Source organism: Spea bombifrons, chromosome 3 (assembly GCF_027358695.1).
Source record: "Spea bombifrons isolate aSpeBom1 chromosome 3, aSpeBom1.2.pri, whole genome shotgun sequence".
Taxonomy (NCBI): domain Eukaryota; kingdom Metazoa; phylum Chordata; class Amphibia; order Anura; family Pelobatidae; genus Spea; species Spea bombifrons.
The window spans coordinates 5,123,325-5,147,363 of NC_071089.1; the positions used below are offsets into that span (position 1 = coordinate 5,123,325).

At 39.4% G+C, this 24,039-nt stretch overlaps 1 protein-coding gene across 1 annotated transcript in view; it reads left to right on the plus strand.

Moving 5' to 3' along the window:
* Positions 1-8,911: 8,911 nt before the first annotated feature.
* LOC128483063 (ALK tyrosine kinase receptor-like) overlaps positions 8,912-24,039 on the plus strand; it is a 111,674-nt gene continuing 96,546 nt past the window's right edge. The window contains exon 1 of the mRNA XM_053459103.1: positions 8,912-9,647. Coding sequence (XP_053315078.1) covers positions 8,912-9,647 — 736 coding nt within the window. The remainder of the gene's footprint in view (positions 9,648-24,039) is intronic.

Below are 24,039 nucleotides of genomic sequence, written 5' to 3' on the forward strand. Positions count from 1 at the left end.
AGGGGTTAAAACATGTTTTAAGTTTCGCCGGTTAACCATTCGTTAACGTGTTATATCTACACATTCTAAAATCTGCGCAGAGAAGCCCATTGGGACGTAGCTGTAAGGCCTGACTTTGTTGCAGAGACATACCCTTGTCGCAGCAGGGCTATGTATGGTCTTGCAGGGAATGCCCAGTCAGTCCTGACACCCACCAGAAGTTCACTCGCTGCTAGAAAAGACTCGGTAGACTCTTTCTAGACCCTGTCTTGCTCTCCATGCTTGTTGACTGCATGCATTGCAAGCAGTGATGTAGGGTTATGGCGGCCTGCTTGCTGATCGGTGTGATCTGCCCCCATATTAGTAAGGGGGAGAAAATATTGGGAGCCCAGTGATGTCGCTAACCTAAATACACTCCTATTTCATGACAACCTCTGGGCCTGAAGGAGTTACGCAAATGCTGCAGATTTTTATTCATGCGCTGTGTCTGCAGTAGCGATGTACAAATCCTCCCCTAGAGAGCGCATGATTATTAGTTATGAAACTCCCAAGTTTGGAATACTGATGTAATGGGGGGGGGGGGGTTTGTTGGATACAGTCTTACTGCAAGTCTGCTAAACATCCTGTGTCGCACATCCTGTGTCGCACATCCTGTAACTTTGTATTCAACTCCACTAAGCCCAAAACATGGCAAGCTTTCTCCGGGCTAATTTGGTTCGATTGTTAAACATCTATGTTGCGCTTTATAGTTTATTGCTTGTATTCTGCCAGTTACTCCCTTGTGGGGTGTTTAATAATTCTATCGGGTGTTGAAGGGAACATCGGACGGCATCTTTACACTGGAGCTGTGGCGGCATCGGCGTCCGCTCCGGTTTTTCATATTTTGTGATGCAGTCGTCTCTTCACATAAATCCTATTTTGGGAAAACCTGCTAAAACGAAAGTGATTTTTGTGTAGATTTTTTTTCCGTTTTTAACCAAATCCATTACCTTCCATTTATAAAGTCTCTCCTGGCCTGGCCGTTAATGCCGCAGTTTAAATCGTTTTGCAGCTTAACGTGTGGCATGAGCTATTGTCTTCAAAAATATCAGCAATATCCAACTCTAGCTCATCGCTGTACACAAAATCAAAGGACCTAGATTGTATCCCTCTGCTATCCTATTTAACCACTTAAAAGTTTGTCTAGGTATAAACTTTATATATTTAGTATAAAATTTAGCCTACTCCTGTTAAGTGAAAGGCCAGCTTCCCATCTCTGAAAGTTCTGGGTTTTGGTAGTGTGTATGTATATATGTGTGTGTGTATATATATGTATATATATATATATATATATATATATATATATATATATATATATATATATATACACATACATGCACACACTATATGGTCAAAAATATATATATAAGAGAGTATATTGTTTGCCTCAATACGGCCGATCATTGCGCTCTGTGTCGTTCCTTCCAGTAATTTGTCAGCTTCATCGGTCTATAATGCCCCAGTTGGGTTTGTGTTGCCATTAGCGTTGTCCTAGCCCTTTGGCACATTGCAGGTAGATAGTTCCGGAATGTTAAAAGCAAAGGCTTTGAAGTACTGAGCGACTGAAGACCCCTTGGGTGACTACCTTCAGGGTCTGGCGCCCTATTAATATTAAACTTCTCTGGTTGCCCTTTGACCCGTTATGTTCTCTGATGGCCTGTGTGGGATTTGGCGCATCTCTTATCATTTATAAACACTCTTTCCATCGTACATTATGGCTGCATTACATTAATTTACATAGAGCTAGCAGATGCCGTAGGGGCAGCAAAAATATGTAAGCAACATCTATTGAGTGGTTGAGGAGTTACATTGGCCTTCAGGATTTATTATCAAACCCTTGTTCAAACTAATGATTCCAAATGTGTTACTCTTTTTCTTGTCTCCCCCTCTATTTCATACTTACACACCCACTAATATACCGACGTACGCACACATGCTTACAAACACTAACATGCTAACACACACTAACATACTAGCGTACGCAAAACATACTTACACAAACATATACTAACACACATACTGCCATTTTTTCCTTGTTCATTGTTACCCATAATCCAGTGCGATTATATCTTTTAGGCTTGTGGCTAAATTGTCGTTAACGCTCACCTTGCTGTAACATACTTACACGCCCGTACTAACATACACACACACCAACAAATGCAGTAACATACGGAGACACACACATACTAACACACTCATTAACAAATACTGGGAGTGTGATCAAGATACTCAGCAGTCCACCCAAAAAGCCTACGCAATGTATTTCGTCACTCAATGGCCACTTTCTCCAGAGGTTTATTGGGCATATGAATGTCGGTGTACAGGGGCAGCCCTAGCGGCCATCTTATGATATAAGTGCGACCAATGGTGGAAATGCAGGGAATGTTTGTATGCTAACGGGGTGCCTGGATGGGCCTATCCAGCTGGGGTCCCCATATTGTATGGGGGGGCTGTCTGGCCAGTGGTCCACCAGGCATTTGCCCGATGCGCCAGTCCGGCCTGCCAACATATAGATATCCACCTATCGGAAACGGAAGCTGCACATCGCTCGACCAATACCATTTCGTGATATCAGCATCCCTTGTTGCTATGCAACCATGGTGTGGACCAAGTTATCGTTACTGGGGTTGCTAAGCAACTCCCAAGTTCAACCAGCGCGAACGGGACAAAATAAAAGTGTATCATATACTGATGAATATATTCCAGAATGTAAGTATCTTCCTTAATTAAGCTGTGTTTAGCGGTTTTCCCCTTTAATTTGCCCGGTTTCAGTCTATTGATTTTATTCTGTCACAATAAAGGTTAATATTTGCTTGATGTGATTAATTTGCTGTAAAAGTACTTTTCTCACTTGATATTTGTAGAGCTGACCTATCTATGCTCTTTTCAATCTGCCATTTCTCAAATTTCCTAAAATAAAGAGTGCATCGGTATCCGCAACTGGAGGGGGCCAAAATTGGGGGTGGGGCACATGTTCACACACTAGAATACACATATTAACATACCCAGACACACATACATACATAGATACACACTAACATACCCCCACACACACACACATACATACATAGATACACACTAACATACCCCCACACACACACACATACATACATAGATACACACTAACATACCCAGACACACACACACATACATACATACATACATAGATACACACAAACATACACACACATACATACTAACATATCAAGGCGCACACACATACATACATACATACATAGATACACACAAACATACACACACATACATACATACTAACATATCAAGGCGCACACACATACATACATACATACATAGATACACACAAACATACACACACACACATACATACATACTAACATATCAAGGCGCACACACATACATACATAGAGACACACTAACATACCCAGACACACACACATACATACATAGATACACACTTACATACCCAGACACACACACACACACATACATACATAGATACACACTAACATACCCAGACACACACACACACATACATAGATACACGCTAACATACCCAGACACACACACATACCTAACACAAACCACAAATACAAACAGTTTGGATTCGAGTGAACCAATAACCTATTTTTTCCCAGGCCCTCGGTTATTATCACTAAACCTAGAAAAAGGTTTTTTTTCCCCAATCTGCTTATTATGGTACCAGCAATGAATGTATCCTCTTACTGTTTTTGTCCATTTTCTGCCTAGTTAATGAAAAAATGTATTTCCCCATTTTTGTAAATAATAATTTGGACTTTAAAGACTTTATTCTATCTGTAATATGGTAATTAACGTGACCTGCTCTTAGGGACCGATAAGGCTGGTTGTCAAATCACGTTCATCAATCAGACCCGGCCGGGGATAACAAGGCAGCCCTGGCACTTTAATGGCGGAAGAGCGCTTCTTGTTTTGTAAGTCAAATTGTTAGGTTATATACTACTGGTTATGTCCTGTCTACCCATTGTACAGCGTCACAGAATATGATGGCGTTATATAAAACAAAAAATAATAATAAAAAATAATTAAAAAAATAATAAAATAAATAATATTAAAAATTTTAAAAAAAATAATAAAAAAAAATATTTAAAAAATGACCAGAAAATCAGATTTTTTTTTTCTTGTAAAAAATGTATAAAGTTAAACTAGTTTGTGCCATGGAATTCGGCAAATGCAAGATTTTTGTACACATTTTTTTTTCCAATTGAAATTAATATTTATTTGAATAATGAAAACAATGTAAAGGGATCTCAGACCAGCAGCCAAGCCCCAACCGAGTTCGGCTGCCTATAAAATACTTTCATCGGTTTACGTCTCAATATTTATCCGGTTGATTGAGGAGCCGGCGCTTTCATAGCAAAATGAATCAATTTAAACAGAAATGTTAGCGAGAAAAGAAAAAAAAAAAACGTGATGCGTTTCATCATTTCTCTCCTAGTAAATCTGCGAGTCTGGGGATTTTGGGATAAAAGTAACGTTTTTTCTCTTGGAACCAAAATCCATCTGTATAAAAATGAAATAAAGACGCGTTACTTTCTCTATAAATAAGCTGGATTTTACATGCAGTCACGGGGGAGGCTACGGCACACGTATGAAATGAATGTCACCTGGAACGTTTTAAATGCCGGCGCCGTGGAAGAAACATCTCGGTGTCTAAAATTTTGATGAAATATACCTTTTTCCCCTCGTAAATAAATCTCTATTCAACTGCGGACAGCAAGAAATATTCTTTTTGGACCCGTAATGAACCTTTCTTCAAACAAATATTTCTTGGTTTATATGTTCCGCTCCATCTCGTATAGTTCTGGGTACATTTAACTACTATATGTCCTAACCCCTTAAGGACAAAGGCCGTACATGTACGGGCTCAAAATGCATTGTTTTCAATGGGTTTAGGAACCGCCCATGGTCCTTAAGGGGTTAAAAATATATTACCTTTCCTTTATTTTTTTATATTCAAAGCTTCCGATCGACAAAGCACAATAAATTATTGGTTCTAAGGAGAGTTGGGTACTTTGTCGCAACTTTCCAGGCTGTTATTACGACTTAAAACCGCAAACTATTTCAGGAGAGCTTGTAATTTGTTCAAATTCAGGCTGTTCTAAGAAAAATCTCAAAAAAAACATATTTGTTCCATGTTCGCTCGGTATAATAACAGAAAAGGTAATTATATGATGTGAGAAACACGGCTTTCTCTAGTCTTGACTTGATTTCTTTCAATTAAATGAAATTTAATTAACAGGTTGTTATGTAAATTTTTTTTTTTTTTTTAAAGTTCAAAATTTCTTTTAATCTCTCTTTATCGTTCTTAAACTAAAATTTCGTTATAGTCATGGCAGCTTTTCTTGACTACAACAGGATTGATAGGAATCTATATATTTAACACTATTGTAGACTCTCTCCTGGAATGGGGGATGAAAGTAGAGTCGTGTGTCAAACTCTGTCACTATGCGCTATGAAGGGCCAACCGTGGCAAGTTTCTCCTGCATAAAGGAGGTGAGACGGCCTCCATAATCCAAGAATTTTGGGAATTTCACTGATTTAACAAGATAAAATAAGCTCCCCTTGCACCAAAATTTCACTGCATACCTGGGAAGTCTGTGGGTTTTCCCCGGGGTCTCCAGGCGAAGCCCTGCTTTACTGGGTCTCCTGGTCACTTTCTTCTATTTCCAGACAGGGAGTAGTATGTGGCCACGCCCATTCCCTGCCCCCTTTCTCCAGCTCCCCACCCATTATCCGCCCCTAAAGGCTTTATGCATGGCTAGCCCCACCCATAGGCAAAGCCACCCCCCCTATAATAAGGAGAGCTCCTGGTAGCGCATCCTCGCGGGTACCTAGGTATAGGTATTTGTTGAATCTAATAACGCATTATGAATTTGGTGAATTTAAACTACTATTCTCCAAGAAACCCGTTCTTTAGTCAATAGAGACAGATAGATAGATAGATAGATAGATAGATAGATAGATAGATAGATAGATAGATAGATAGATAGATAGATAGATAGAGATAGATAGATAGATAGATAGATCGATAGAGAGATAGATAGATAGATAGAGATAGATAGATAGATAGATCGATAGAGAGAGATAGATAGATAGATAGATAGATAGAGATAGATAGATAGATCGATAGAGAGAGAGAGATAGATAGATAGATAGATAGATAGATAGATAGAGATAGATAGATAGATCGATAGAGAGAGAGAGAGAGATAGATAGATAGATAGATAGATAGATAGATAGATCGATAGAGAGAGAGAGATAGATAGATAGATAGATAGATAGATAGATAGATAGATAGATAGATCGATAGAGAGAGAGAGATAGATAGATAGATATATAGATAGATAGATAGATAGATAGATAGATAGATAGATAGATAGATAGATAGATAGATAGAGATAGATAGATAGATCGATAGAGAGAGAGAGATAGATAGATAGATAGATAGATAGATAGATAGATAGATAGAGATAGATAGATAGATAGATAGAGATAGATAGATAGATAGATAGATAGATAGATAGAGATAGATAGATAGATAGATAGAGATAGATAGATAGATAGATATAGATAGATAGATAGATAGATAGATAGATAGATATAGATAGATAGATAGATAGATATAGATAGATAGATAGATAGATAGATAGATAGATAGAGATAGATAGGTTCTAGTTGCTGATACCCCATGCACTGTAAGTCAGGGTCGTAACTATCAAGGGGTAAGAGGGGCAGCTGTCCCAGGTGCAGCCAGGTGATGGGGTGCACCTGAGCTACCTGACAGCAATGTCCCGGTGCCTCCTTACGATTCCTTAAGAAGATTTGACTAGTAGCGCGTGGTGACCTTGCCCCAGCCAGCAGCAAGAAGAATATATATATATATATATATAACCCAGTAACTCTTATATATATAACCCAGTGTATTTGTTCTTTAATTTATATAAGGAAGTTTTACTTCAATAAGAAGCTGATAGATAAGTGGAACAGCCTCCCAGCAGAAGAGGTAAAGGGTAATACAGTGAGGCAATATAAACACGCATGGGATAGACATCCGGCTCCTGAATCTAAGACGAGACCAACGACTGATTAAGGTTTGAGTCTTTACAGCAGGAGAAACCGGCGACTAGATGGGGGCCAAATGGGGCCGATCCGCCGGCAGGTTCTATGTTTAAATATATATATAATTTATTGTAACAGAGGGGTTTTGTAGCTCAGTAGGATATGGATGCATTCCTTGCCTTTTTCACGCACTTGTTGTAAGACACTAATCAGTTATCCCCCTTACGCCGCTTGACCTTTTCGCAGACAGTTCTGCTCTCCTTGACGTAATTCAGGTTGACGCGACACATATTTGATTTTTGTTCCAGATTTTCTGGACTTTAGCTGCTTTTGCTTTTGGGGATATTTCTGGACCGTGCTGTATAACCTACACCGCCTTCGTGTGTTTTAAAGTTAAATGAAATGATATATTCGGATTAAATAAAATTCCGCACTTTTTGATTAAGTACTGGAGACGAAGGCACCAGTTAACTACCAAGGACGTCTCGATGTATATATTTTACGTTACTTTATTTTGGGTCTTCATGTTGACTGCTATTATTGACTAATATTGAATGGATCCTATAGAATCAGCTAATTTTGCGTGAGTTTCTGTTTCATAAATATACAGGACGTTATATGGGGGACTAGAAACCTAGAACCCAGAAGACTCAAACCTTAACCAGTCGTTGGTCTCGTGTTAGATTCAGGAGCCATATGCCTACCCCATGTATGTTTAAATTCCTTCGCTGTATTACCCTCTACCACTTCTGCTGGGAAGCTGTTCCACGTATCTACCACCCTCTCCGTAAAGTAAAACTTCCTTAGATCACCCCTAAACCTTCCGACTCTCTTGTTTTTATTCTTGTGGCTACCAGAATAAAGCCAAATCCCACGGCACAATGTGACACAGGGCAGCGGTGTTGCGTTGGCTCTCCTCCGCAGCGATGCATTAATATTGTAGCCGTGTGCCGTGGGTACGATGCTGCAGACGCTCATCTCCCTGCACTGTGCGGATGCAGCCGGAGGGGCAGACCAGCAGCTGCTGGCTTTGCTGATTTCTATAACATACAATTGATTGGGGGAAACTGAGACCACACAGTCTCCCTGCTGAATGACAAGCCCTCATCTCTCTCTCTCTCTCTCCCCCCTCTCCACCTGCTCTAACTCATCTACATATGAGGCAAGCATGAGCAATGCAATTGGCTGGAGGGAGCAACAATCCTATGACATCAGCAATGACAGCAGATGCTTTTTGAGTATTTGGACTGTGGAGTGAGCAGTGTCTGTGTCTTAAGTAAGGGATCCTGCAAGCCACAAGTACAAGTGGAGAGTGGTGAGGATCTGCACTGAAGAAGACATCCAGAGGGTGGCAGTGAGATTCTGTCACAGTTGCTGCAGGAAGAAACTTGGGGGAAGACCTAGGAATCCTGGATCACTTTAACACTTTGAGAATAGAATCTGGAGTGAGAGATACAATGTTAACAGATTGAGTGCACTCCAGGTGCTCATCAGAGGCTCACAGAAGGGAAAACCACGGGGACCTTTATTTCTTCTCACCTCTTGTTTTGCTGGAACATGTTCATTGGCAGGCTTTAGCTGGCTTTAGCACCAAGGACAGCTCCGCTACAGCCCTCTTCATGATGACTGCATGATACCCCAAGGAAGGAAACCAAGTTATTGAAAGGGGTGGGGTATTTCTAAAGGTCTTCCAGGAGGCCCCTGGGCCATAGAATGACCACTGAACACAGTTCTAAGCTGATGCACTAGTGTTTGTAGGACAGCGAGCAGAAGACTTGGACCTCAATCTGCAACTGCATCATTCAGCTGAGCGATGCCAGTCCGGATAGGTCCTCTTATTGTTGCAGCTCTCCTCTTGTGGTCCTTGGGGAGCTGTGTCTTGACCCTGCAGAGGCGCCCTGGTGTAGCACCCCATAGCCGTGTCCTCCAAGGGTCCAAAGAACCCAGTTTCACCAGGTTAAAAAGGAAAAACCTCGCAGTGGACTTTGTCATACCAGCTGCTTTCCGAAACTCATTGAGAGACCTTCTGGGTCTCTTTCCTGCAGGAGCAGGCGCCACCAACTTCCAGGCAAGCTCCAGCTTGTCCCTAGACTGCTGGCCCCTGGTGAGATCTTTCTCCAAGCATGGTAGAGATCACCAGGACCTGAAGAATGACCAGCAGACACCAAGGCACCAGCCAGCATTGCTGTCCAAGGTCCTGAAATCTGGATTCCTTAAGAGTCTACGCAGATCAAAGCAGCTCTTGCTTGAGGTTGGAGAAGACATGGTCAGGGAGGGATGTGGAATAAGCTGGGGTCCTCTGGTCCTTGGAGGGAGCAATAATGACTCCAGTGAGGGCCAAGGAAACCTCATCCCAAATCCTGCCATGAAAAGGAAACTGGAGTTTAACCTGACTGAGTTAATGAGCTGGTGGCTGAAGTCCAAGGAAGGTAGATTGAGGATTAGACTGATGCCCCAAAGGTCTGCCTTCTACCCTGGGAGAGAGGAGAACCTATCTGTTGCCCTCAGAGCATCACAGCCAAGATTAACTTTTCACATTTTAAGAAAGGGTGAGTTCATCCAATCCATTCTATTTACAAAGAAACACAGCGCGTTGTTATATAATAAATACATTGCTTTAAAACTGCATTTAAAACATAAAATTTGTGTAAATGTATTTCTTTACCAATTTACAGAAAAATTGACTTAAAATCCACTCAAACACAAGATGGTGCAGTTCACATATAGTATTTCTGCCAATAAAGAACCATTAAATAGTTTAAATTAGATTAAATTATTTATGCATGTTTGCCTGCAAAAAAAATGTACATTTTTAGCAAACAAAAATCCCAGTTGTATATAGATTTTAACTTTTTTTCCCCCCTTACCCCCAAATGCTCTACTGCTTCCCTATGGAGCTTTAAACACTTTAACTATTTGTAGACATGGGGAGAAAATGCAGCATGGCTGCAAAGAATAGCAGTGATTTTGTACAAAATCGGTTAACTTTGGCACATTTATACTGATTCTGTGATTTATAAGTAGCAGTCCTGCTCATTGTTGGCAGAAATCCCAGTTTTTTAAAAAAAAAATTCTCACCTTTATGAATAATATTCCTATCTCTGCTGAGATCACACATTTATTGATGCATATTATATCTATATATATATATTTTTTTCTATATTAAGAAATATATTCTGAATTGAGTATTTGGTGTTTTGGTGCAGTTTGCATATTTTACACACATTAATAGAATCTTACAGATTCAAGAGAATTGAGATTAATTGTCTTGAGCAAGAATCTTCAGTTTCAGTGCAGACGGTGATTGATTGCCCGTCGAAACATTCGTTTAATAGCAATGGGTTGAATATTGTTTATTTCTTAAATAGTTAAATTGGATGTTTTTATCTCGGAACATTTCTGTCATTGAAACAATGTTACAATTTCCTTTTTTTTTCATATTTATACCCTGTGGAAGGGTAGCTTTTGTTCTGGCAGTATAGGGTTAATGTGTCATTTTGATGGCCACTTTCTGTGACTTCTGTGCTCCCAAAACTGGTGAATTTCTGCATTTTTTGAGGATGTTTTTGTATATTCTATATAGTCCATTGCCAACACAGGGTAGCCTCTAAATAGTCCATTGCCAACACAGGGTAGCCTCTGTTAGAGGATCTGCTTGTTCTCTGGGGGCTGGGTAACTGTACCAAAAAAATGTCTCATATGAAAAGCAAGAAAATATAAGAAAACCAAACCTCTAGGTCGTCTTTCTTTACGTAGTGAAAGCAGTGTTTGGATTCATCTCATCATGGCTCGCAGCTGCTTCATCATTCTATAAAGCAACCTTTCCTTTGATGCAGGTTTCGTGATATGTTGGCATGAAGACAGGTGAATTACATGTTCTCAAATCAGGACACCCTGCATTGATAGAGATTAACAGAACTCATCTGAAAGAAAATAAATACATTGAGTAGAAAATGAGATTTATGCTTCATTAAACTCCGCCCTCTGCTGCCTCGACTGAAAGCAGGAGCATACCTCAGTATGCTCCTTGCACATGCTCAGTGGAACTCCCATTCTAGGCAATGGGAGTAGCAGCAAGCAATCACATGTATTGCTAGTATACGTGTGATTGGCTGCTGCTTCAAGGACTTAAACTGGACGGATCATGAGCGTGTACATGAAGAGGCAGCCATGAGAGGCATTATTAGTGTTAAAAAATTGAGAAGTCTCATTTTTTAACACCAATAGCTAAAGAATACACCAAATTTGCATGCAATAAAAAAAGCATTAAAAAATACTGTCTTGGGGCTAGAGTTGCTTTTAGAATCACATAAGACTTTGGATTGAATGCGTGGGTAAAGGAAAGCGATATCTATTTATGAAAGCCCTTTAATGAAGCAATTTATTGTTTTTTTTATGTTTAGAGGGCTCATTCATCAATGACACCCCCCGTTTGCCTTTAATTATAATTTCTTATTTTACAAATCTTTTTTTTTTTTACCCGTTGTTTCAGTTATCTGGGGCGTAGATACTTTGCAGGTTTGGAGTTGAGTGCTGATAGTTTGCTCTTAGTTTATTCAAAATTAAGTACCATTGCCACCAGTGGCGTATTCTGGTCTAGGGGGTGGCCGGTCCAAGGAAGCAGCAGCCCCTCTGCCGCATAACAGGGAGCCTCGGACTCCCACTACTCAATGGGGGATCACTGATGTCCCCAACACCATGGAGAGCTGTGCCGAGCCTTTGAAGACTAACCTGCCCAACCAAGCACCTCTAGGATACCTCTGGAGACCTCTAGGATAATTAGCCATCCGTCATACAGAGCCAGTAGGTCCCTCCACTCCTTTCCACCGCAACCACGAAACATAAATAAACGTCACTGTCATCGGGCTTCAAAAAAAAAAAAAGTGTTTTGCAACTGCTAATTTAATTAAAATTGTGGTAATAAATGTAGAGCGGAGTTGATATTTTGATGCGTTTTTTACATTAGCATGAATCTTTCAGCGCTCTGATTAAAGTCAGATAAACGTCGCATCTTTTAGAAAGAGAAGTAGAAATTGACGTACGGGGACACGATGTTCCTTGGACACTTCTCATTTAAGCAAACTTGGGAACAAATTGTTTATGAACCTGCTCTACCCTATGGTTTGGAAACGGATAATTTTTTTTACGTGTTTACGGAAATCCATAATAGTTCGTATTATTATAGAACAATGCGCTTCTGTTACGCGTTGATCCGGAGGCAGTGGAGACTTTGCTTTTGGGTTGAAGCCAGCCAAATTGAGATTACAGCCATTATAATGCATATTTAAGATGAGTGGTCCATTTATATTTTGTATTGTCCGCTTTGGGAAGGCATGGAGGGATTCTGCAGACTTTACCCCTTTACCTGCCCTGTTACCTGGCCATTTGCCCCTTTACCTACCGTTACCTGGCCATTTGCCCCTTTACCTGCCCTGTTACCTGGCCATTTACCCCTTTACCTGCCCTGTTACCTGGCCATTTACCCCTTTACCTGCCCTGTTACCTGGCCATTTACCCCTTTACATGCCCTGTTACCTGGCCATTTGCCCCTTTACCTGCCCTGTTACCTGGCCATTTACACCTTTACCTGCCCTGTTACCTGGCCATTTACCCCTTTACCTGCCCTGTTACCTGGACATTTACCCCTTTACCTGCCCTGTTACCTGGCCATTTACCCCTTTACCTGCCCTGTTACCTGGCCAGTTACCCCTTTACCTGCCCTGTTACCTGGCCATTTGCCCCTTTACCTACCGTTACCTGGCCATTTACCCCTTTACCTGCCCTGTTACCTGGCCATTTGCCCCTTTACCTACCGTTACCTGGCCATTTGCCCCTTTACCTGCCCTGTTACTATTTGGCTTCCGGGACTCTACTTTCCGCCACTCAGCTCCGAAGCTGTCCAATGAGACGCCCCATGCACCCGCACAGAAAGCAACCCCTTTGATTTTAATGGGAACGCTTTCCTGCCACTGAATGGCTGCTCCGAGATCCAACATCGGGCCAAGGAAGAAGCATGTGACTGAAGCTCTGGAGCTGCAGCTTCTCAAAAAAAAAAAAAGTAATTTAATTATTTTTAGAAATCCACATCAATGCATTCTTTGTTGGTGGAATAAGGCAATATGTAGGCCATGGAATTTTGTACTTAAGCCTTTTCTTCTAACCTCACTTTCCGCTTTTTCTCCATCACTCCATCTTCTTTCCTCTGTTTCCGCCAACACATGTAAAAAAAATCCAACCTCACTTGACAACAGGTCCACCTAGATGAGGACACCACTGTGATGCAAAATAAGCTGAGACGATTCGCCCCTTCTCCCTTGTTACTTCCACCATCCTCTATTCGGTGTCTTGTGATATGATGTCATAACCATACCTGTGAACATTCAGGCTCCGGCTACCTCAGGGACCCAGAGAAGTTGCGCTCCACCCAGAATTTCCGGGCGAAAACCCAGAGATTTCCCTGGTATGGTCATAACCCCACGCTCTGCCTCAATATGGCGGCCGTGCTGACCAAAGACCTCCATGGTATAATTGGGCAACCAGCCCATGGACCAGTAATGAACTGGAGAACCAGATCACCCAACAGGGCAATCTACCTTCATGTGGAAGAGGAAGGAGACTGGGATCCTTACGTCAGGATAACCCTGAGGAGCAATGCTCATTTCTAGAAGGGTCAAGAGCGTTTGACCTTCCAGTTTGTCAGGTGAAGGACATCAGTGTCTTCCCACCTAAACCTGCTGAAGATAATTTTGCATTGTGGGATCAGATCGCGGGATAACACTGATTGATGGGACCTTCAGAAACTCAACCATGCTGTATGAAAAAATAAATGAAAGCAAGAAAAAGGTAATTAAATTAAAAGAGAAAAAAGAGAGAAAAGAGAGAAATAGTGATTTCCATTTCTTTTTGCTAAATGAACATATTCTAATTTCTTTTCAGTGTATGGTAATTTCATAAGGCGCTCATATAACGTCTCCATTATTTCCCTGACATTAATAAATTGCTTGCTTTTGGTTTTTTTACTTAATTTCATGTAGGCAGATATTGTCTATAAAACGGACTCGAATTGGCAGGTTCCTGTAAAGTGATAATCAATCATTCGCTGATGCCGTTCGTTTTCTGACACGCGCCGACATCACTTCCTCTTTCTGCTGGAGTGAAAAATGGACTTCTGGTAATTATTCACTATTTAAGGAAGGAAATATCTCCGAAATGTACAGAAAGTAGAAAATTATAGCGAGGATCCAAAACACATCGATGGGGAAACATACGGAAAGGAATATCAGACGAGACCGAGGACTGAAGATTTAATGTCTGAGGTCTAAGAAGAGATAGAAAAACAGGCAGAACAGATACAAACGGCTACTTTGTGAAACTAGTAGGAAAAAATATAATGTGTCTGTCTGTCCGTACATGGATGTCAATGTCTCGTTATATTATCCAAGCATAAAACCCAGTGCTCTGTATAATAATAATAACCCCCAGCACTGTATACAGTAATATAACCCCCAGCGCTGTATACAGTAATATAACTCCAGCGCTGTATACAGTAATATAACCCCCAGCACTGTATACAGTAATATAACCCCCAGCGCTGTATACAGTAATATAACCCCCCCAGCACTGTATACAGTAATATAACCCCCAGCGCTGTATACAGTAATATAACCCCCAGCACTGTATACAGTAATATAACCCCCCCAGCACTGTATACAGTAATATAACCCCCCCAGCACTGTATACAGTAATATAACCCCCAGCGCTGTATACAGTAATATAACCCCCAGCGCTGTATACAGTAATATAACCCCCAGCGCTGTACACAGTAATATAACCCCCAGCACTGTATACAGTAATACCCCCCCAGCGCTGTATACAGTAATAACCCCCTGCGGTGTATACAGTAATATAACCCCCCAGCGCTGTATACAGTAATATAACCCCCAGCGCTGTACACAGTAATATAACCCCCAGCACTGTATACAGTAATACCCCCCCAGCGCTGTATACAGTAATAACCCCCAGCGCTGTATACAGTAATAACCCCCTGCGCTGTATACAGTAATATAACCCCCCAGCGCTGTATACAGTAATATAACCCCCCAGCGCTGTATACAGTAATATATCCCCCAGCGCTGTATACAGTAATATAACCCCCAGCGCTGTATACAGTAATAACCCCAGCGCTGTATACAGTAATATAACCCCCAGCGCTGTATACAGTAATATAACCCCCAGCGCTGTATACAGTAATATAAACCCCAGCGCTGTATACAGTAATATAACCCCAGCGCTGTATACAGTAATATAACCCCCAGCGCTGTATACAGTAATATAACCCCCAGCGCTGTATACAGTAATATAACCCCCAGCGCTGTATAAAGTAATATAACCCCCCAGTGCTGTATACAGTAATATAACCCCCAGCACTGTATACAGTAATATAACCCCCAGCACTGTATATACAGCAATAACCACCAGCGATGTATACAGTAATATAAACCCCAGCGATGTATACAGTAATATAACCCCAGCGCTGTATACAGTAATATAACCCCCAGCGCTGTATACAGTAATATAACCCCCAGCGCTGTATACAGTAATATAACCCCCAGCGCTGTATTTACAGCAATAACCACCAGCGATGTATACAGTAATATAACCCCCAGCGCTGTATACAATAATGATGTTGCTGTCAGTCATGTGATATTTTGGGTGACTTTCCCGGCTCACACACCACACTGAGCTGATGCTTTATGGCGATGCTAATGAAGTTCGTTCCTCCATAGTCAGCATCCAACTGGGTCATCAGGACTGATATGCAGCTGCATGAAAACATTATTTTATTGGTGCAATAACTAAAACTGTGTTTAAAAAAGAAAACAGCAATCTTATTGAAAAAAAATAATAAAATATTTTGTGGAAGATTCCCGTTAAGGTCATTTTTGGTTAAATCTAGGCAGGAGTCACGGAGGAAATCCATTAACACTTACAGGGATTAAAACAAAGCTTTGAGCGTCTGACATTGGTAATATAATGTGGCACCCGGAAGGACGCAGTACATTACACCTCCATATATCTGCAGCCCCGTCTCTTACACGCGGTACAGAGAGGAAAGGTGAACAAATCATTTTTATATCGAGGATACTCATTTCCTGAATATTATATACCTGGGAAATATAGCCTTTTGATTTAAAGTGCGTAAAATGAATTAATTTGATACCTCATTCCCTGTACAAGGGATAATGCAATTTCCTTACAAATGGAAGAAAATTCAAACAATCGATGATTTTTTACCATAATAATGGTTGAATATTGAGATTTGCATAAAAAAGCATGTTGAAATTTAATATAAATATATATATATAGCTGATGGGTTTCATTTACGTTTGGGTCATTTTGTGCCATTAGAGACCTAAAATGTACCAGCAGGTCGGTCCCATTTGGCCCCCGTCTAGTCTGCGATAAAGACTCCAACCTTAATCAGTTGTTGGTGTCGTCTTAGATTCAGGAGCCGTATGTCTATCCCATGCATGTTTAATACCCTCACTGTATTACCCTCTACCACTTCTGCTGGGAGGCGGTTCCACTTATCTACCACCCTCGCAGTAAGCTAAAATTTGTAAGAAAGTTTCTGATGCAGCATCCATGGGACTTAAGAGAGGGGCTTCCAGGTGGGAGGTAAATGTTAGTTACCCATTAACAGGAAAAATGGTATGACTGGTAGTAGTAGCTAGCGGACCCACTTGTACCTGCGCAACATGATAAATTTACAATAGCTGGGGTGGTAAAGATTCGCCACAACTACTCCAGTCTACAACTCCTAAGGTGTTCAGTAATGGCTGACTGTATATCATGGGAGCTGCACAGCCCAAGACTTTAACCACAATTCCCATGACGTTCAGCCAGCAATATGGCTGCTGAATATTATTGTGTTTGTCCTGTAGACTTAGGGTACCCCCCCAAGCCCAATCTACAGTTACAGCCACTATTCCCATAATAATCTCACTTTCTGGTCTAAACAGCTGGAGTATTAACTAGCCCTAGCTGCAATACATGTTCGAAATAAACGACCCCGTGTCTGCAGCCTGCAAACTGCGTCTCTGTCCAGGTAGGGACTCTGCGTCTGTGAACGAGCAGGCGAAGGAAGCTCACCAAATATTGATGTTATTTAGATTTTTCTTCTGTTCATTCACTTTGCATTTTGTTAAAATGATAAAAATAAACTCGTAACCTCTATTTTTGAAAGCATTCTTACTTTACAGCATTTTTTTTACAACAGATCCCATTGTCTTGGCATTTTTTTTATTCTAAGTCTAACCTTTTGAATGCGAAGAGCTAATAAATTGCTTCACGCATCCTTATAGAATCCAAATAATCAATAGTTTTATTTTCCCGCGGCTTGGCTTGTGGCGGCGTATCTTCCCATCGGAGACCTTTACTGCTCGATACCGTGTATCACTTGAGCCCGGTCTGACTCCTGCACTCTATCAATTTAGTTTATACTGGAAGTCGATGCTTGTCAGAAACCCAGTTTGTGCCTTCGCTTATTCTTAATTAGCCTTTCAGACAGCAGCACTTCATTGTCCTTAGACACCCAGGACTACGATACTGATATCACTCCTTACAGAGACGTATCTTTACTCCCATTAAGTGATGGTGTCCTTAAAACAATAAATTACAGGCCTTAACAGGTGAGCGAAATAGTTTTTACCAGATTCTATATATATATCTATATCTATCTATCTATCTATCTATCTATCTATCTATCTATCTATCTATCTATATATATATGTATATATATATATACATATATATATGGACTGGCCTTACATAGAAAAGGGATCTTCTCAGCTATGTTTATTTTTTTGTTCTGTGTTCTAATAAAAAGTATCACTATAAACTAGTACAAATGGGCCGAAAACAATTCGGACAAATATTTCGGTTTGTTTTTGGCCCATTTCTTTTCAGGCAATTCATTTAATTCCCTGCCCACTCGGTTCGGACGAAATTCGGGGGCATTTTTATTTCGGGAAGGAAATTCGTTGCCCCGTGCACTCACTCACACGCTCATTCTTATATGGAGGCGCTTGCGGTGACGTCCTCTCTCCAATCCCCCAATAGTTACCCTAACTTCTCCCAGATCCTGCAATCACCATTTAGGCGGAAATTATGCCAACTAGGCCTGCCGCCCTTGGCCCTATCTATCTATCTATCTATCTATCTATCTATCTATCTATCTATCTATCTATCTATCTATCTATCTATCAATCTATCAATCTATCTATCTATCTATCTATCTATCTATCCAATCTATCCACCCATTATCTATCTATCTATCTATCTATCTATCTATCCACCCATTATCTATCTATCTATCTATCTATCTATCTATCTATCTATCTATCTATCTATCTATCCAATCTATCCACCCATTATCTATCTATCTATCTATCTATCTATCTATCTATCTATCTATCTATCCACCAATTTTCTATATATCTAGTTTTATGGTCGAGTTGTTTTTTATTACCAAATTAAGATGTAGCCGTATACTTTTATGTGTATAACATCATTTAAGGTACACAATCAGTTTTATATAACAGTCTATTTTATAGTGAAATTATAAATGTTAAATATAAAAGGATACATTATGTAGGATAAACTGAACTTTTCACAGCATAAAAATAAAAACATACATGAAAATGATCCCGTTGTCGTTAAACTTTCTATCCACTCAATCATTCATGTGAAAAGCGAATACAGATTAAATAGGGATTTTTTTTATACATTATACTCACTTATGGCTGAAATATTTTATAATCTGTTAATATATAATATATAATATAATACATTGGAATATACTGTAGGTGAAACATTTGTTTAAATATAATATTAATTCTATTACGCACAAAAGTCTTATGAAGGAAGACCATGGTGATAAAAACGTGTCTGGAGGCTTACATTGAGCCAACATCACAGAAATAGAGAAAAAATTTAAAATAGAAATGTGGACTTTGATGACCGAACAGATCCAGGTACCAGACAAGAATCCCATGCAATGCCAGCTTTTTACCATTGAGAATCAGGAGAAATTATCTTATCTTAAGCTATGTAATGTAAATACGGTAAAAATCCTTTTTTTTGAGGCGTGTAATGCATCCTCCGTCCACTTGAGGCCACTGTTGCACAACAGTTTATAACCATTGGCCACATCGGAATGTGTTGTCATTGGGTGCAGAATGGATCTTTTTTTTTTGCCTTTTTTTACATTTTCTTTTCTTAATATTTTTTTTTTCGGCTGGGACCTTTACTTGGACCACAGATGAGAACTCTAGGCCTTTGCTGATCATCAGGGGACGAACCCTTAGGTGAAGTTGCACTCTCTTTGTGCCAAGGTAATGCAAAGTGATGTATAGATGGATTAGGGATGAGAAGGCAAAGGTTGAGCTCCATGCCTTCCGTAGGTTATTTATATTACTTTCAACCCCTCCATCCCACTGAACAGGAGGTATAGTTGGGTGCTATACCCACCCAAAGGTTAATTAATTAGCCCACCACACAGCACACAGAAAAGAGTGCAGAATAGAAGAACAAATGTCACCCCCTGGTTAATAAGGCATAAGAGGAGCCTGGATCCTTTTAGAGAATGATTTATTTTTTAAAATGTCTTTTTTTTAAATATTATATTGTATTATTGTATAGTGAAATACCAAGTAAATTTAAACAACAAATTAAAGGGCTTTTTGTTGCATGGATATTTAAAACTTGAAAGGATTGATGTGAATGAAAGGTACCCCCTGGATCTCCGTCCTATTTTATTGTTTCCATTGGAAGTTCTTATGGGGTCTCTCTAAGAGTAAAAGTTGACCTCCTTGCTCACGGTGCCTAGAGGTACACTATCCTCACCTCACTGATAAGGCTCCGTAAGGACGACATGTACTATACCTCTAGGAACATTGGAAATTGCTCCTTAATTCAGGTTCTAGATTGCCCATGATTGGTCTCAAGTGCTGATAGAGGGTTCTCCACAGTGTACAAGTCAAGCTACTTAGTCTTCCTACTTTCCTGGTCTATGTTGAGCTAATCTTACACCCTTAAGTACATTTTAACCCAAATAATCATGATATTAATCAAAGCGTTCTTCAATAATAAATTGAGTTATCACGGAACCCTTTCAGGTTTGAGGATTCCAAAAGTTTATCTCATGTGTGACAACTTAAATAAAAAGGTGATGTCATTGTCTACATTAGGAAATGTCCACTAATTGATTTTTATCTAGAATGTTTTATAGCTAAGTTTCTCCTAATGGACAATACATATCAGTAGGCCATGATCAGAGCGAATGATGAAGTGAGAACATTCTCCTTTTCTCTGTAGGTCACTATAAACAAAATCAATGTTAATTGGGTAAAAAAATGTTAAACATTAATTAGGTCTTCAGCTGAACTGTTTCAAATGCCATCAATTACGCCTCGTGTTAATTGATACTCATATATTAATTTGGATCCAATTACCGAGAAAAAGTGTGATTTCATTTAGGCAATTATATATAAAAAAAAAAAGTTTAAAAAAAATCTTTTATCAAAAAATCACTGTTAGGAGGAACAATTACCATTGACATGGAATGCTGTACCTTTAAATACATTGTGTTTTAATTAACTTTATCGCCAACACAAATAATAATAACTAAAGATAGCAATGCATTCATTAAATTAGCTGTATGCACCATTTAAATTCATTTATGTTATCTGCTTTTGTTCAAATGTATTGATTGCTGAGAGTCAGGGTCATTCTGTTAATAAACATATACTCATATAGATGGTTGGGGAGCAATGACGAAAAAAAAAACCCCAAAAAATGTTTTATTTTTTTTTGAGAAATTCTTTTTTTATTTTAGTTAGTAGGTCACAAAGTTATATAAAAAAGTACCAGGAAAACTTAATGTTTAAGGTAAATCAATCACCTTCCAAAATCCTACCTTTAACAACACAATAAATATCCACCCGATCTGCCGCTGGAGTGAATGGCTGATCCGGTCCTATGTATGACATGCAGGAAGAGATCCCAACTTTCTATACTCTGTATCCACACGCTTATTCCTCCCCTTTAAGTTGCTGAAGTTAGGGGAAGAGATAAATTGATTAGCCGTTCCACCTTTTGCTACAGATGTCAGCTTTCATCGAGTGAACAGCGCCAACAATTATCTCCAACAATTACATTGACTAAAGACCAAAGAGCACAATCTAACGGCAGATTTAATCAATGAAGTTAGTTATGCTAAAAGCTGTGACCGAGACGGTTGCCCTATAAAGGTCTTCGTTGGCCTTTGATAAATCAATACTGCTGTGAAATCAGATTTGCCTCTGATCTTCCTAGTAGATTGTAAGCTCACAAGACCAGTGTCCTCTTCTCGTGTTCATCTGGAAGACTACATGGGGCGATTGGGTCTTCTTATCTTACATTCTATGTTCCTACAAACAGGAATCTAAAATTGTAGAAGAAGCTTTAACCAAAGGTGAGAATTTTCATTGGACCAACATAGAACAAAAAATTAAGAGCCACATTAGCCCCCAAAGTGTCTTCTTCCGTGGTCCGGGAAGCTATGCTCCTACATATTATTTTATGTTGGCCCAACAAAAAGTAACGCCTTCGAGTAAAGACTCCATCTTCTCTTGGACCAATATGTCTCTAGCCGCTTTACTTAACTAATAACAGAACAGAAGTTGCTGATTGTTAGTTTATTAGAAATGTTTAAAAGGATTTGTCTAATAATAACATAAAATAAAGAAATTTAAAATAGTGTTTTTAAGAACAGAGATATTTGCAAAGGTAAAAGCTTTAAACCCCGAAAAGCATGGGATAAATCAATGCTTTAGCACAAATACTGTTACAATGTAGCCATTATTTGCTCCCTTTTAAAAGAACAATAGCAGGAAAGAGGCAGATTGTTGAAATACACGGCAATTACTGAATCTCAATGTCACGAATATACCGCGATGTCCCAATTTCTGTGATCTGCTCAATAAAAGCAATTTAACGAACAATAAGACGTCTCTGATCTCCTCTTTGAATGAGATGATTTTTGATGGCTAATGGCTGATTTTTTTAATTGAGAAACGTAGAATCTGCCGGCGCATCAGACCCATCTAGTCCGCTTGTTTTTTACCTGATTCCAAATTTCTTGAGGAACTCTTGTCTTAGTAGTGGCAGAACCTCTAATCGCTGTGCTGCTATTCACCGTTTGCCTTATTATCAGGAGTAGCAGTTGGAGGACATCTTTGTGCTTCCTTGCAACCGACATAGAGACTTCATTGTGCTCCTCAGCATGTATCAGGCCTTATTTCTTGGGACATCAGCTATGTTGGGTTGATGGGTTAAGGTTTTATTTTGATTTATTTGAAATAACATTGTTTCCACTTTTTTGGATTAGGTTCTCTCTCTGATCCACGACTTGCCCACCACTGATTTACGATTCATTGATGGTACTGAATGAACAGCTATTTAGAATTAATAAATGTTCTTTGATTGTCATGGCAAAATCATTGTTTCTCACCCTTTTTCATATTTTTTTTCACGGATGTTGATTTTTTTATTTCTTCAAAATGAGCTCTATCAGTATGTCCATAAAACAACCACTCACATTGAGTAAAAGCCACACAGAGTCTTGAGCCAAGCTGGTCCAGGCAATTGAACTGAGTTTGCTGAAACTAAGTCTATGTACTAAAATTATCTCAACTCTTAAGTCGATTGTGGTCCAAGTCTACTCGACTCTACTTGACTGGTAACTCACAGTTACTTTATAAAGTGTAGAAACTCATCCATTTTCAGGAATTTCACTTGAGTCAAGTTGGCAGTTGAGTTGAAAAAGTACTCCAACTCACCAAAGTCAATTTAATTTCTTAGAATGCAGCAAGTTGGCCCAAAAACTCCATTAAACTCAAAATGGCTGCCCTACTCGACAAACACCAACTTGACTACCAAGTTCTAACGATGACATGACTGGAAGACTCACGTGAGAGGCTTTTCCCCACAACCAGCTCAACTCTCAGACTCAAGGATCAGCATGACAGCAGTTTATGGAACTTGACTGCCTCTTGGTCCAACTTGACAAGAGACCTAGAGTGTCCGTCTCAACCGCACTTGTGTCAACATGAAAATATTTCCACTTTTGTGAATAGGTGAGTAGCTGCTCAAGTCAGGTTTCCTAAGTGTTAAAAATGTAAACTCCAATGCAGGCTGATATTAAGATTTTTATTATTATTATTATTATATTATTATTATTTTTTTATTTTTTTATTATTATTATTATTATTATTATTATTATTAATGTTACATTTAGTGTGTGGCTTTACTATGCCTTTAAGAAGATCACTTTCAAAGGTGTATTAATGCTTCCTCGTTGTTCTACATTCTATATTTCTATGTTTCTATGTATAATCAGTAATCATTTTACATGTTCCGGCGTGATCTGGATAATGTTGAAATGTATTATGCTACATCTGCCTAACTACATCATACGTGTCTGTTAATGCAGACAAAACAGGTATATTCTATGATTAACTGCGAGGAAATTGAAACCAACCCGTTGGCTTAATGCGTCTATCCAAAATTCAATATTCAGCTTTTAATTTGTTTAAAAGGCCTCTGAGAATTGAGATACCGTTATACTTTACAACGTTACTGTAACGGCAATTATATAGCATGGGTTCTGTGGACGTAATTAACTAAAAGTGTTTTGTGTTTTTTTTTTTCTCTTCCACCTCTTCCCTCTGTATCGTCATCACAAATGAATTACTCATCTTCTGTAAAATGTTCTGCTAACGTTATTATATTTTTATAACCCACACTTTTGCTAGCTTGCAAAAACAGCAAAAAATGGCACAATTCTTCTGTCGGATCTCAAAAAAAGAAGCAGAGAAGGTGCATCGTTTTTATGCATAA